A 15,919-nucleotide genomic window follows, 5' to 3' on the forward strand; every position below is an offset into this window, starting at 1 on the left:
CATCAGTGTCACATAACCACAGTTTTTTTAAAGTGAAACCACAGCTCCACTGTGGTTATGCTTGAGACCTAATGAAGAGAGGCTCACAAAAGGTGTGGGAGCATAGAACTTATGAGCAGTTCAGAGTTATTCTTTTTCTCTCCTTGTTATGGTGATGTTTCACGTAGATAAAGTAATGTTCGTGGGCTCATTGAAGAAAAAAAGCCCTTGCATGTCCCTGATTTGGGGATTTGTCAAGGCAGGCATGCAGCCAAATCCGTAGTTTTGCCTGGTATAGGCTAATCTCACACTGGAAGACTTTTCCCTGTGTTCAAGTGCCTTTATTCCATTTATAGTGGGAAAAGTCCTTTGCAGGAGATCATTTAACAATAGTCTCTGCACCTCTTTACACAAAATAGAGAGCAACTCTTGCTAGGAGTTCAGACGTTCCACATCCGCTGGTACAAGGAACACCAATCATTCTCTTGGTGGAACAGTAGGGCTGAGGAAATGCTTGCAGTGCCAGAGACCTGCATCCTTATTCTGAGGATCCTTGCTCATGAGCGAAGCCACTAGTGGTGAACAAATCAGGCTCTTGGTGAGCTCTCTTTGGCTTGCTTAGCTAGCAGAGAAGACCTGCTCCAACAGAAAAAAGCGAGAGAGCTGTGCTCCCTGCTGGATGGCAGGGCTCATTGAGAATAGTGGAGAGCAGTGATCAGAGGTCTACTCAGGTTTGAACCTTGTTCCTGCACATGCCTGTTCCACAGATTTAAAACCAGCTTGAACCAGTTGCTCCCTTTCTTCTGTTGGAGTGCTGCTGGTTAATGTTACGTAATTCTTGAGTGCGCTAGAGAGGTTCTCCAAGGGCAGTTTAGTTTATCATCAGTTAGTGACTCAGTGAGCTGGCTGTTCTGTAAGAGGCCAGAGTTTAAGCCCTGTATGGAGAGCATATTTGCTATACAACTAAAGAAGATAGGTCGCTCAGAAGACACAAGACAGGTTCCTGTCTTAGAAGACATTAAAGTTGAGGATTAATAGTAGGGAAACGTTCTGGCTCAACTAAGTGTGTGTGGGAGACCAAGCATACACAGCCTCCTCTGAATTATTTAGAAGTATCAGGAAATAACTTGAGAAGATCAGGCATTTTGTCTGCCTACCCTCTTGCATACCAAATCTTGGTACTTCAGCAGGTTACTGCCTCTCTCATCCTGCTGATTGTGTCCTTTGTTGATTTAGTTAACAGCCAGTGCAGACCAAAATCTTGATTTCCTGCATACTTAGTGATTGAAAGTAAAGCTCCTTCTAGCAGAAGCCTTCAAAGCTCTTGTAAGTTGTACCATCAAAGTAATAGTATAAAGCTCAGCCTGAGTCATTACTTAGAGGCAATCTAAAGCTTTTGTACAGCAACACAGACTTTGATTGTTTCCCTTTCCACCTTATGAACAGTAGTTTACACTATTTCATTCGTATGTTAGGACATTTAATCAAACTGTTGGAACTTTTGAAGAGCTCCAGACCTACCTTGAGGGTTATGTGGCTAACCTGGCCCGCGCTGATGAAAAGCGACATGCAAAGTAAGTGCGATCGTTTGTTAGACTCATCTTGATTAGGTAATCATAAAAATGAATGTTAGCTATGCCAGTACCAGCATGGATGGTAGCTGGTGGAGAGGAGCCATTAGGAATGACACCAATCACTGTAATAAAACTGTATTCCTATGCTTATTGAGTCAAAGGATTTTTTTTCTGGAACAAAAATTATATAGAATATCAATATATTGACTTCCAGCCAAGGACTCACAAAGCAGGCTATGTTTATGTATACAGCTGAAGAAGAGAGCACTTACTGGATCATTTCTGTGAACACAAACACAGTGCTAAATGTCTACTGTATTTCTCAGTCACAAGAAGACTGCTGCTTAGATAATTGTTTGAGATTATAAAATTTATTTTTAACAGTAAAAAGATCACCATTCTTCATATTTCAAAGATGTTAAAAAGGGAAATACTAAAAATGTTATACAAGTCATTCTTACTGTTTTCCAAGTATTGAGTATAGCATTTTTGTTATAAAATGGCCTTTTTTGCTATAAAAAGCTTCAAATGACTTTTGAAAAAAGTATTTTTCATGAAAGCTATTCATTTCATTTTTTTACTAGTTCTGTCTACTTTCAGGAAGACCTAGATAACCTCAGTAAGCAGCTATCATTTAATGTTTAAAATAGTTTTAATAAAATAGATAATGTTAATATACACTATTACTGATTAAATTATTTTRTTTTAGGAGTTGATGTGATTTGTCATGAGCATCACAAGTTGCAACTCCATTTTAATCAGAGCCAAAACATAATATTATAGCATTTCACACTTGCTGGGTAACACATGGTAGGAAACTCCGGGGTCTTTTCCATCTCTCATCTTTTCCCCCTTTTTTAAAAACTACCAGAGTGAAATGTAACGTTGCAAAGATTTAATCTGTTCAGAATTTAAATATTTAAATTTTGGTCCTATCTGAATAATTCATATACATTTATTAGAAATGAAATGAGGATTGTTTCTATACCCTATCAAAAGAAAACCAAAGACTGAAAAAAATGCAAGTGTACTCAAGTGATGTAGTTATCATTTGTACTGTGATGGTAAATTCTCTCACTTGTAAAACCCCTGAAATTCACACAGGAGTTAATAAAACTGGATTACTATATAAGAGAGAAATTGCGATTTCAAATGGAAGAATTCAGACATAAAAAGAAAATCTGTTTTTTATGTTTCAGTGTAACAGTGGTGTTGTTAAAGGATTTGCTTTTAGCTGTGCACTATACGTATAGCTTGTCTGTATCTGATTTCAACTTGAGCACCACTGGAAGATTAGCAAAATATGTTTTACTTCTGACAGAAAATATAGGTGCACTTTTATTTCTGATCATTCTGCTGGACTGGTACACAGTCCTTCAGAAATTGATTCTCCAACTTGGAGTGCCCTGAGTTTGTAAGCTGACCATATAATTATGAATCTCATCATGGATCAGCGCTTGGTAAAAATACCATTGTCTGTACTTAGTGAACTTTAGTAGCAGTTCAGTTCTAATTTACGTGTAAAGGATGTCCAGAAAGAAAAYACTTTTACATGGAAAAAAGTCAAGATCATGTTTGGGAATGAGAAGGCTTTTATCTTCTTTGTTTACAGAGGTAAACAGCCTTATTAGAGCACTGTAATCCAGCTTGCTCACAGGGAAAATACTAATCTGTGTTAATTTTTTTTAACTTAGAAGATCCCTCTGTGGACAGCTGACCAGAGAGGTCTCTCTGGAGATGATACAACTGAAGGAGAAAGTAGCCCAGTTCCCTTCTTCTCCRTTCCAGAATTTGGAAGTTGTCACAACTCTGGGCGTTGGTGGGTTCGGAAGGGTTGAGCTTGTAAGAGTTTGTTTTAAACATATGCGAGTAGTTCTCAATCTCACATAATTGATTTGACTGCTAAAACATTTGGAGGATTTTAACATTTAGTCTGCATGCTTGTATCTCTCAGACAGAGATAACTCCATGTAGAGTAATTCATAGTCAATATGTATTTTTTTGACTTCGACTTTCGGTGAAACAAATCTATTGTCTTATACCCTCATTTCTTGCTGTTTAAAGTATCTTTCTGGTCGCTAGACTTATTAATCCATGTTGTGCCTGTAGAATTTACAGATGTGTCTATCTGCATCATTTTCCAAGACCGCAGACCAGAGATTCTGCCTGGACTTAAAGTAATCTCCAGCGTCACATATTCTTTGTTATTAGAATTGCCTCAGTGTGCCCCACAGCAACTATTAACGAGTGTGATGTAGAGTTAAGCTGTGTTTATTTAGAAACAATTTATAATGGCTCTTCTGAGCCATTCCTTGTGTTTCTGGGTTGGGAAGAGCTTTGTTAGAGTGGAATCTTAAAATACAGACTCCTCAGGCTCAGTAGCAAGCATCTGAAAAAAATGTGAAGTTTTCTATAGACCACTGAAGTTGATGGTAAATCAGTGGGGGCTAAGTGATTTTAGTGAACAGAAAAATCCTTTGCAGTAATTAGACATTAGCTATTGTTTTATTGTGATTCATACTTCATAAAACAAATGAGAAGTTCTTACAAGCTGTTCCACATTTGATGACAGCCAGCTGTGGGAATGCTACAACATCACCTGGAAGATAAAATATGAATAAAATTCCCAGACAGCTGCAAAACACTGAGAGCTGTTTATTTGGTTTCCATGAAGCACTATTTTAACTTCAACCTTTTTATTGTATCTTTTATAAAATTTTAGTGTACTGTGAAATCATTCGTAAGGATTCATCGTAAACTCCTCTACTTTTTGTTCATCTGTATTATGTTAATGTTTGGAAAGCTTAATTGAAATTGAAATTGTGCTATACACTAATTGTAAAATACAGTACCTATGCAAACTGCTGATATTTTGCTTACATAAATGAGTAAAGGGAACATTTCTCATTTAGAGGGGAAGATAGATTTAGATTTCTATTTAAAGATAGAAAAAAAACCCGGTGCCTGGCTTAAAATTRTGCAGAATGGTTCTGCAGAAAATCTGGACCTCATCCATAGTTACAACTATCAATTTCAATCCTATGCTGTATCCAAAGTGAATATTTTGTGTAAGAGCAGGTTAGTAAAACTTGCTTCCTTTACCTCACATATACTCATCATTTTTATTCACAGGTTAAAGTGAAAAATGAGAACATGACTTTTGCWATGAAGTGTATAAAGAAGAAGCATGTAGTGGACACCAAACAACAAGAGCATGTCTACTCTGAGAAGAAAATCCTCCAAGAGATATGTTCTCCATTCATTGTAAAGTAAGTTGATCCTAGTGTTTCCTTAAAAGTTGACGTACTTAACAGTATTAAGGATCAGGTTTGACATGCATGAATTCTGGAGAAAAGTCATTGTGAATTTTGCATTTTATTTTGTTTCTCATAAATTGCTGCTGCTTATCTCCACAGACTATACCGCACATTCAAGGATAGTAAGTATGTATACATGCTGCTAGAGGCCTGCCTTGGAGGGGAATTGTGGAGCTTGCTGAGAGACAGGTAACAAAAAATGAAGTGGAACCTTATCCTTTAAAATCAGCAGTCAGGTGCATGCATCTGTTGAATAGGTTCTCTATTTTACTGAACTGATACAGCTCTGTTTCAGAGACCAGTATTGATAAGGGATCAGATTTTCCAAATCCATACCTCTTCAATACTTTGGATACCGTTCTTTCTTCCCCACTCCCTGATAAGGTTAGAGAGTTTGGTGAGCAATCCTCATTTCTTTTGCAGACACCAGATGCTGAAAGTAAATACGTCCTGTTGGGTTCAGAGAAGGGCCAGTACATTCCTGAAAACCTGCCAGTCTCACTCCATTAATCTCGCTATCAATTCAAACATTGAAGATGAGAAAGGAARCGACTGGGGCATTTAGCAAGTCATGAAGGCCGCTTTCCCTAGACCTGACATGAGTCAATGCCAGCATGTTTTCTTTAATTGTGCCTCAATTTGCAATGTCTGACTGCTTTTAGTGGAGTAGTGTATTAGTGGAGGTATTACAGGATGAGAATGGGATCACATGAGCGTTGTACTTTGAACTGCCTGGAGCACATTACCACTGCAATTGCCTGTTCTTAGTTTCAGTATGTCTCCATGGCCCCTTTTATGTAGGTAAAGGAAATTACATTTGTCTCTAGTGATGCTSTGCTAGTCTCTCTGGATTTGCTGCTGCCCATCACCACAGTACACCATGTCTCCATGCAGTGTAGACAAAGTGCTATAAAAACCTGAATGGCAGCTTTATATACAAAAGGAGAGGGAACTACAGGGTTTGGGAGGAGGAGGAGTGAAGTGCTCCTAAGATGAGGCRTTTTGTAATCAGTTAACTTGCAACCAAGCAGCCTTTTCCTGCTCAGAACGATGGCATGTACCATTGCCGTAAGAATATTATGCCATTTGTTGCTGAAGGGTCAGTGATGATCCTAAGAACTATCTACAAACACAAAATACAGAAAGTAGACAGTCTGTATGAGGGAGGGTGAAGCACCTCTTAGCTAACAAGGAAATTCCTGCTCTAGCTTTAAGTGTCTTGGGATCTTTGGTAGCTATACAGGCAAGACATTTGCCTTCATGAATTTGTCTGAAAATGCTAATCCAGAGTAAACTGGAAATGCTTCCAGTGGAACAGAAACTACTCTTAAGTGGAAGAAGTGCATACTATTTTCCCTTTTGCTATCATTGTGATCAGTTTTTTGAATGCACACAGCAGGAGGTGCATGTGATAAAACTCCTTTCCTTTCATGTTTGATCAAAATGTGAGCAAGGTTTCCTCACAATCCTTGATTGCTCTGTAGGAACATTACTTTCTGAAAGGCAAAATCTCACAGAGGTGAGATTATGACTTTGATATTCTCCATACCAGTGCTTGTTGTAGAGCCATATGTGCCCCCTAAAGCAGAACTTACTTGTGCAGCACACACGTGTAGACACTGCAGAGAAGTCAGTAGAGATTGTCTCTTTTCGTTGTTTCTTTATGTACACAAAGAGTGGAGTCTGTTAGAATGGAAACAAAAATTTTGCAAGAAATACGATTATAATTCCATTGAAGGTACTCTTGAGTTATTATGGTACTGCTATCCTAACAGAATGCTTGGTTTGTTACGCATTTGGAAGTGTTGTCCTTTGGAGTAGGTAAGAGATGAGAAGTAAAGATCTTGTTCCCTTTCTTGCAACAGAAGGCATGTAAGGCAAATTTCTGTTTGTGAAGGTGAGGGGCTGTGCTCTGTAATACCACCTGGCATTTCAGTCGTATGCAAAACTCTGTCTTCAATTTTTATTTTAAACTGTGATGTAGTTTGGCTGTATACTGTCACCTACTAGTTGTATTTTATTACTGAGTGAGTAATAACATGCAGTGTGTCCAGAGCTTTGGAATTTTTGCAATGAGAGGTACTGTATCGAAGTAAAATATTATCACCAGTCAAAACGATCTTGAACAAAGGCTGTCCAATGAAATGACATTTGACTCAGTCTTTAACTACGAGGGACGTACTGAACGTTACAGCAAAAAAGCTGTTAATATTCTGAGTGTTACATCTTATCCACTTAATGAGTGAAACTTTTTAAGAAGTGAATTCTGTCTACAAGGATAGTGATTATTTTTGTTGCAGAGGCAACTTTGATGAATCCACTACTAAGTTCTGTGTTGGGTGTGTGACAGAGGCTTTTGACTATCTACATCATATAGGAATTATCTACAGAGACCTGAAACCAGAAAATTTAATTTTGGATGCTGAAGGATATATAAAACTGGTAAGATATAATGTTATAGTTTTGAACCTGTTTCCTTGCAAGAGGATATAAATAGGCAGCATGTAATTAACAGTGTCAGGATTCTGGAGTTTAGTATCCTTCCCTCTTCAGAGAAAAAGAAGGCAAATTACTGATTGAGCAGAGAGGAACAAAGGCATTGCAAAGACATTACAACCCCACAAATAAACTGGGGATTTGCAGCTCTAAGAGCTCTCGCCACAACATCTACAGCAAAAGTAATTTATCCCAGCAGCCAGTCTTAATATAAAGGCAAGAGTCACATTTCCCAGGTGTGGAATTACCTCCCTGTCCAGCCTTAAGCAATTTTAGACTTAACATTGTTTCTGTAGTTAGGGAACACAGTGAAGAGCCCCCAGCTGACTTGACGGTGACAGTGAAAACCGGAAAGAGAGTACGCTTCAGAGAGCTTGAAACATCCACACTGAGGACAGTGAACAACCCATCCTTCTTCATGGGCTATAAGTCCTGGTCCTCAAAGAAAGCATGGGTTGTTCTGTCCAAAAAGGGACTCATTCAGGAAATTACCCGTGAGAGTAAATGAGACTGTTCTATAACATTCAGTAATCTAGTGGAAATACTTCCTTCTTCACAGTAATACTGTATCATTGTCTTAGCTGTAACATTGGCAACTGTGAGATCTCTGCAGGAGATGTGGAAGCAATTAAGACTTTAAAGCTTCTCAGTGCAAAACACCTCTACTTTATGCAACATGTGTTGATTTTAAACAGGTTGATTTTGGATTTGCAAAGAAGATTGGATCAGGGCAGAAAACGTGGACATTTTGTGGAACTCCTGAGTATGTTGCCCCTGAAGTCATTCTGAGTAAAGGCCATGACTTCAGCGTGGATTTTTGGTCCCTTGGGATTCTTGTGTATGAACTCCTTACTGGCAGGTGAGAGTCTCCTWCTCCCAGGTTCTTTCCTTGTGTGTTTAAAGTTATTTTTAAAACAGTTTGCCATTTTTCTCATCAGTAAACAGGAAAAACTTGCAAAATGATACTTCGTTTTGCTTCTTTCTCATACCTTATCTTCCCTCATTTCRGAAATGTTTCAGACAACCTTATGGGGGGCCATGTTCTTGGTTTTGGTTTATCCATCCAAGAAAAGGGCCAGGCACAGGCTATAGGTGGCTGGTGGAAAGATACTTTAGCTGATGACGGTGTACCTGTTCTTTTCTCCTTTAGTGGGTGAAGGGGTGCAGTGGGGTAGGTGAACTGTAAGCGGGGCTCTTTCCTTGCCCCTGCACACACTCCCGTGATGACTCTTTTTGACTGCTCTACATTAATACAATGTGGAAGCTTCTCTGATTCAGGCTGTGGCCAGAGCTTGTTTAGACCAACACATAAGGTCATGCATTTCCCTGGTACCTACAGGAAACTTTCCAACTCCAAACCTTGCTAATATCTTAAATATGCAAAAATTCATGTTGTAAACCTCGGGAAGTGATGTTTTCTGTATTTTCAAATATTCTTTTTGGTGAAAAATGGCCAAATCTGCTCTCACCCGCCATTCTGTTTAACAGTGTTGCTTGCTTTTTCTAGTCCACCATTCTCTGGGGCTGATCAAATGATGACCTATAATTTGATTCTCAAAGGCATTGAAAAACTGGATTTTCCTAAAACAATAACAAGGCGGCCTGAGGATTTGATCCGCAGGCTCTGCAGGTAGGTGGGGTAGTTTGTGGCAGAGCATGAGGGTGGACAGATTAAGTCATTTAAGATCCAGACTAAAGTGTTTCTGAACTTCATTGAACATCATTTTGCTTAACATTGATCCATTCTGATTATATTTGGTATGTCTGGATGTCTCTGAGTGTTTGTCACACCTCTTAGTCTGCAGAGAGATCATCTACAAACCCAGGCTCTGGGTTTTTTCCTTGGGATRTTATGGATTTTCCTGCAGTTTTCTGAATCACATCTTAGGGCAACTTCATTTAACTGAGGGCTGTGCAAGGAGCTGAAGAATTTTATTCTATTGGTTAAGTGCAGTATCTTAAAAAATGCCCCCCAAATTATTTACAATTATATACAGAAAGTTTGGGGCGCTTACAGACTGACTTAAGACCATTAGAATATGCAGAGAAATGAGATATTTCTAAGAGGCCTATGTAACTCAGGAGTGTTAGTGCATAGTCCCGTGTACAGCCTATGGCTGGTGACACTGCTGACTCTGAACTCCCAGCRCTGGAKGGATCTCGCCTGTGGCACTAGAAAYAGGACACACCATGTTTGTGTGATAAGAGTGGAAGGATTTCTGTAGCTGCAAATTTTGCACTGCCTCCTTTTGTACCTCATGGACAGACCTGTTTGCCAAGAAGCAAAAGATGTGTAACTAAAATTCCAACCAATTCATTTCCCTTCCTGGTTCTCAAAGCAGAGTGACGCTGTCTTGACTGCCTGGAAGGTTTTCTCTTCCCAGAAGAAGGGAGCAGTGAGCAACACTTGATTATTCCTCCTTACGTGCCTACATGTTGTATGCAAGCTTCCTGCCTGTGTAACTGTTAATACAAGCAGCCAAAGGCGTATGTGGTCCTCTATGATTCTCTTTTCCAAAAAATAGGATTTTTTTTTTTTTGAATTCTTACCTTTAATTCTTTTTTTCTTTTTTAAGGCAAAATCCTACAGAAAGATTAGGCAATCTGAGAAATGGAATTAATGACATCAGGAAGCATAGGTAAGTGAAGAGACACTTCTGCCAAAAAGAAAATTAGGTTTTGAAGTTGAAAATAATTTTTATTATATTAGAACTCTGTTCAGTAAGCCCTTGAGGTTCCAGGCACTTCAGATTGTGTAATAGAAATATCTCCATTGCTATCACTTCTACTTGCTCCTACAGCAGGCAACAGAATAAACATAAATCCTTAGGATGACCAGTTAGAAACATGGTAGTGTTTACTGGTTTTGTCATGAGTTGTTGATGTGGGAGTTTAGTTCAGGTCTCAGAAAAATCAGTGCTGCTTGTATGGGATTATCTGCCCTGTTAGACCTCCAGACTTTAATCTAAAACCAAGCAGTTGCTGTTGAAGAATGATAGTTAAGAGCTCTAGAGCAGTATTAATGTTTTGTCCTCTTTCTTCTAATGAAAAACCCTCTTGTCTGCTCTTCAAATTTTTGGATCATTCTCTGTATAGTGTTTGTAATAGCAATATATTTGCCTAGCATCTCTATCTCATTTTTTTTAATTGCTATCTCAGTTAACAGTCAGGCACCTCACTGGGCAATTACTGTTATCTCTATTAGTACTTAGTTAAGCTCTAATAATAGGTAAACACTTCCTCACAGCTGGCATTGCCCAGAACTTGGGAAGGACACCAGTCTTTGTACTGCAGTGGTCATTTTTTAGAATACATTTCTCTGCAAAATCCCTAGCTTTTTACTTGCTGTCCACCAGTGGCATGATCTTTACCAGGGGCCAGCTGCCCCAGCACGCACCCAGTATTGTCCACACTGAAACCTATGGTGCCACCTGAGCTGCCCAGATTAAATCTCTCTGTAGGGAGGGTTTACCCAACAAAAATTATGCTTCCAGTTGCAATGTAGACATATGTTGTAGGAGGCAGAGACAAAGAAGGTTGAAGGTTTAACTCATCTGTGTGCATTTCAGTGAAGAACAGCATTACCCTGGCACTATTTCAAGCCAAGTGTTTTTGAACTGCTGCGTTTCACTTACCTTACTTGTTTTGCTTTATGCCTGTCTCTCAACTCCACCATCTTCAAAGGCTACCTTTCTTACTTTGTTTCTACATTTCTCTGTCCTAGAGCTATTTCTGGGTGGTATTATCACTATTTTACCCTGTTCCTGCAAAATGACTCACATGTGGAGATGTCAAGAGATGAACATTTTCTTTTTTGTTTCATTCTGTGATCATTTTGTCAGTATCAGTGGGAACCATACTTTTAAGTTCAGTCTTCAGTGCATTAGACATTTCCTGCTTTTTCTTTTTCTCTGAGTTATTCCTAAGGCCTGTGGTTTGTAACTGGGAAAAGAAGCACTTTGACACTTCTGTTTTGAAACCTCTTCTCATGTTGCTAAAMGAAGGTGAAATTCCTGGGGCGAGGGCATTTGTGCATGACTGTGCTTGCACATGTGCGTCCACATACATGCACCCATGTGCACTGACCTGGCTGCACTCCTGTATGGAGGAGTTGCAACATACCCGATGGCCCTGAAGCTCCCCTTGCTACCRCACCCTTGTAAGGCAATGCCAGTTCTCAGGTGTCCCTGTTCTAACAACTGTGTTGTCATGTGCAAGGAAGTTCCTGTGATAAAATGTTTATAGCCCTTGTTTTCATGTTGTTAAGCTTTTAATTATATAGTGCTTCAAAGAGAAAATAGTCTCTCTCTCTCTCTCTGTCTCTCTCTCTTTCATTTCTTTTTAATTAGGTGGTTGAATGGTTTTAACTGGGATGGTCTGAAAGTGAGGAAATTAACATCACCTTTAAAAAGAGAGGTATTGGGTTTCAGCTTTCAATATCATAATGCTTTGCTGTTGCAAAGGTGTGCTTGGCTGCAATGAAAGAACTCATGTCAAGTGCAGAATTTCCCAAAGAAACACTTGCATTTTTATAGCTCACCATTTTTAGTGAAAGTTGAAGGAAGAAAAGAGAGACCAGCACGTGAGAGAGAACTTAAATTCCATTAAATAGTGGAAATATTATTCTGCCTATGTGCTTAGCATTAGATTTTCACCACTATTAAAATAAATGGTGCTTGGTGAGAGATGAGTAGTGAATTGCCATATTTTCTTGGGCAATGGGCACATTATTAAGATGCACTGTTCACTGACTGTGCAGAGTACAAGTTCCTGTATTCTCATGATATTGAATTAGAGCTCAGCCTTGAATAAGCTTCCTGTTTTAAACAGCACGTTTCTCTCTGCCCTAATGATAAAATAGTGAGGGTGGGGAATTTGAAGTTTCCTTAATAATAATAAATAATAATTTTGGGGTCTTCTCTGAGTAGCTACTACATGATTGTAGATGCAGTCTTAAATGAATTTGAATCAAAACTGTATTCACTGTGGCCTTGTTTTCTTACTAACTTTTATCGGCTTTGGATGAGGTCTAGCATTTGGTAATATCTGGAGAGTGTTTTTCTATAAGGAGACGAGTATCTTTGTTCTGTTGTCAAGCTAATTCTTTGGAGTTTTATCTTTAAAGAATGATGAAATGCTTTCATTGAAAGAAGTCATCCGTACCATATTAGCCTTTCATTCCTCCACTGGCAGCAATAAAATGTGGTGCATAATTAATGGAAAGTATTTTCAAAACATACCTTCTGAAACAGCCTTTTGTTTTTGTTTTTGATGTCCTAGCTGTCTGGACCCACTGACTACAGCTACTTTGACTGCTATCCACCTGAAGAGGGAACRCCTCCGGATGAACTTTCAGGCTGGGACAAGGATTTCTGAGAATTTTTCTGCCAGGACATTTATAGAGAATCATAGGCATCAATTCTAAACCTGTTCACTTGTTTCTCGAGTAAAATTACAGTACACAAGGTTTTGTGACAAATGTGATGTTCCCCAAAGAATAGAAGACAATACAGCAAGCAGAATGTGCTTGGATAATGCACCAAATTCTGTGTTCATCTTTTGTAACAAGGGCATCCATTCAGTCAGCAGATGCAACCTGAATATTTTTTAGTACAAAATGCTTCTATGAACGTGTTCTGATGCTATTGGTTGGATGTATAGTTTTGCCAGTGGAAGTATCACTAGCTAAAATTTTGCTATTAGCAAGGTTATCATATTTCTTTACTTTGAATGAAAAAGAGAAATATTAAAAGACAATAAGTTTGGAGCATTTGTCAACAGCTGACACTATAGGCATTTATTTTTGCCTTTTATTATGTCTACTGTGTGTTTTGCTTTTTCCAGTAATAGCCAGTGTGGCATCTATCCAGCAGCATGCAGAAAAAGAAATTTTCTAAAAGATTGATTTGATTTGATTCTGCAGCTAAAAGGGCATCACTGTGGAAACAGTCTCTCTGTCAGTCTAGTTTTGCACAAGATTGAGTGTGTGAGACAGACTATAATGGGTCAAATGAAAATCCAATAAGAAACAAATTATATACATTATAGAAGTTGTCTTGAGAATTAGACTGTGGTATGCATTTCCCTAACTGCTTCTAAGAGCTATGTCCTTTTTTTAATGCTTTACTTTTATATAGTGGGAAGATAAAATAGATTGAAACATGGCATTTGCTTTGCAGGAAAKAAAAAAGTATAGAATCCTATTTTTTCCCCTTAAATATATTTTCAGAATGTTTTCATTGATATATAGGCAGAAAATTTTGTGCTGAACTCCTAGGTCTGTTCACATTCGAGGTAAAACTCTCACCTACTTCAATGTCCCGCTTTTTTTTCCAGCTTGTTTGTCATTCATTTATCAGTGCCAACACTGCTCTTGGCCCCAGCAGGCAGGGAGGTGGCACCTCTGCTAGAGATGGTGCTCGGCCGTCTCCACCTGAGAGCACCCCGCAGGACCAGGAATCAGCAGCTAAYTGTATCCTCTGCCCTGTGTGGAATGGGCACACAAATGACCCAGCACAGGAAGCATCCTGCTTTCCTTTTGCCTCCATGGTGTGAATGGGGTAAGATGACCTAGAGATAAGGCCTTCTTTCTAGGGCCATACTGCACCTCTCTGGGTCTTTCTTAAAACTAGATAATGCTTTTGTTTGTAAAAGCAGTTGGAAACTGTTTGATATTAAGCTTATTGTTCTGTAAGAACAGCTGACAAGAAAAACAACTGTAGGGCCCTTAATAAGTAAAAGAGATAAGGGTAGCTTTTGCCTACCACCGTTCTCTTTCAGGGGGCTGGCTGGTGACTGAACAATCGGAAAAAAAAAGGAGCTGAATTGTCAAGGCTAATACTGTTTATTTTTAAAATTGCATGCAAACTAGTAGAAATCAGCATGGTGTTGAAGTTGTCTGGATGTATTGTCTATAAATAGAAAGGGGAAAAAGTAAACTCAGTGTCGAAAATGTTTGAATATATATGTAAAACAGATAGGAGTGGATGTTACAGCAAGGAATCCTGTAAGACTTTTGTATTAAGTGAGAGGAAACTACTGTTTGACATTTAGAGAATCTCTATGATTTTAGGCAGGTCTCATTCAGCCCAAGGTCTGTCCCTTTTTCGCTTTCCCTGGGCACAGTAGAGCTTCGYGGGAGTGTTAAAACAACAAAACTTAAGATCTGTTGGATTTTTACAAGTGGCCAAACATACAATCCTAGGATAAGGGTGTCAGTCCAGTTCTGAAGCCTGTGATTTTTACCTCTTTCCCTTTTTGACTGAGAGCTTTGTTTTAGAGGCAAGAGTTTTTTTTTTTTTTTTTTTTTTTTTTTTTTTTTTTTTATGGAAAGTTTCATTTACGAACGATTACTAGTGAGCAACCCCATGCTCAGGCACTCTTACATGTAAACATGTTTTCCTGTTATTTTGTGTAGAGGTGGCTAGATCACAGCTAAGGGAACATTCTGGGGTTCAGTTTGGCCAGGAGCTTTAAGCCTCTTTTCATTGATAAATAAATAACATCCTTCTAACAGTCAGAGATCAGAACACAAGGTAGGCCTGGCGAGCTCTTTGAGTGACTCCCYGAGCTGCACAAGAGGCAAGTGCATGTGTCTGCCTCCTCAGACTCAAGTACTAATCCTCAAGGCATTGGGTACCTCTTCATCTGAAGCACAGAACATCAGTCCAGAAAGGGGGAAAGGACTGGTGGGATCACCGTGCCCGAGGCAGACGCTCGTTCGGGCCGGTATCGTGAGCGCTGGCACCCGTAATCGTGGGCAGTCGCAACTTGTCTTCCTGGCACGTTACCTGTGCAAGCTGCTTGGTGGACAGGACCCGCCRGGAGCGATCGAGTAGTCAAAAGCRTCTGTTYCCCTCAGGAGTCGGTCACCTCTCCTGTCTTCTTCTTGTAATCAGGGGCTAGAGATAATGCCTCATTCTGCACATGGCATGCAAAACCAYGCGACTCGGAAGGAATTAGTTTCTCTAAGTAAGTTGGCTTGCACACCAGCTGCAAGACTGGTGGGTAATTATTTTCTTCAGAATCCRTGATTCGTTGCTTGCCATACTAATATTAGACCGCTGCCGCTGCTATTTTGGGGGTAGCAGCAAGACGTCAGCAAGATCTACATCAGCCTTGAAGTGCATCCTTTTGCAGAACTCGTGAGTGTTCGGTTACAGCAGCTTCTGATATACTGTGACTGATTGGTAGTTGGTAGGAGTTGGTAAAATGCTGTTGAAAGAAGGTGAAATCCTGATGCGCGGAAGCCGAGGGTAAACTCGGGCTGACCTCCATTAGCCGGTATTTCACTGATGTACAGCAACTGAGAACTGGCAAATGTAATTTTAAAGCTGGTCTGATGTACTTGCTGAGCCAGAAGCCATTGCGCTTACTGAGCTGCAGGCTAGCAATGTCAAAAGAYAGAATGAGTATTCCAATTAAATTATTGGGCTAATAGCAGGAGGCACAGCTGCTTAATAATCTAATTACTCACCAGGGAAGTAAAGTCCATCCCCAGGTAGATTGTCTTACATACTGTCTTGCTAAACAGAAAACACTCGAGAAAGAAAC

The 15,919-nt window shown here is 39.4% G+C and overlaps 1 protein-coding gene across 1 annotated transcript in view; it reads left to right on the forward strand.

The window, feature by feature from the left end:
• PRKG2 (protein kinase cGMP-dependent 2) overlaps positions 1 to 12,788 on the forward strand; it is a 32,537-nt gene extending 19,749 nt beyond the window's left edge. The window contains exons 9-18 of the mRNA XM_085316352.1: positions 1,455 to 1,553; positions 3,248 to 3,395; positions 4,686 to 4,822; positions 4,970 to 5,059; positions 7,171 to 7,312; positions 8,062 to 8,225; positions 8,874 to 8,996; positions 9,943 to 10,005; positions 11,716 to 11,782; positions 12,647 to 12,788. Of these exons, the coding sequence (XP_085172478.1) occupies positions 1,455 to 1,553; positions 3,248 to 3,395; positions 4,686 to 4,822; positions 4,970 to 5,059; positions 7,171 to 7,312; positions 8,062 to 8,225; positions 8,874 to 8,996; positions 9,943 to 10,005; positions 11,716 to 11,782; positions 12,647 to 12,742 (1,129 nt within the window). The 3' untranslated portion in view covers positions 12,743 to 12,788. The remainder of the gene's footprint in view (positions 1 to 1,454; positions 1,554 to 3,247; positions 3,396 to 4,685; positions 4,823 to 4,969; positions 5,060 to 7,170; positions 7,313 to 8,061; positions 8,226 to 8,873; positions 8,997 to 9,942; positions 10,006 to 11,715; positions 11,783 to 12,646) is intronic.
• The last annotated feature ends 3,131 nt before the right edge of the window (positions 12,789 to 15,919 follow it).

The sequence above is a fragment of the Rhea americana genome, unplaced genomic scaffold (genome assembly GCF_003343005.1).
Source record: "Rhea americana isolate MKP2758 unplaced genomic scaffold, rheAme1 scaffold_466, whole genome shotgun sequence".
Classification (NCBI taxonomy): domain Eukaryota; kingdom Metazoa; phylum Chordata; class Aves; order Rheiformes; family Rheidae; genus Rhea; species Rhea americana.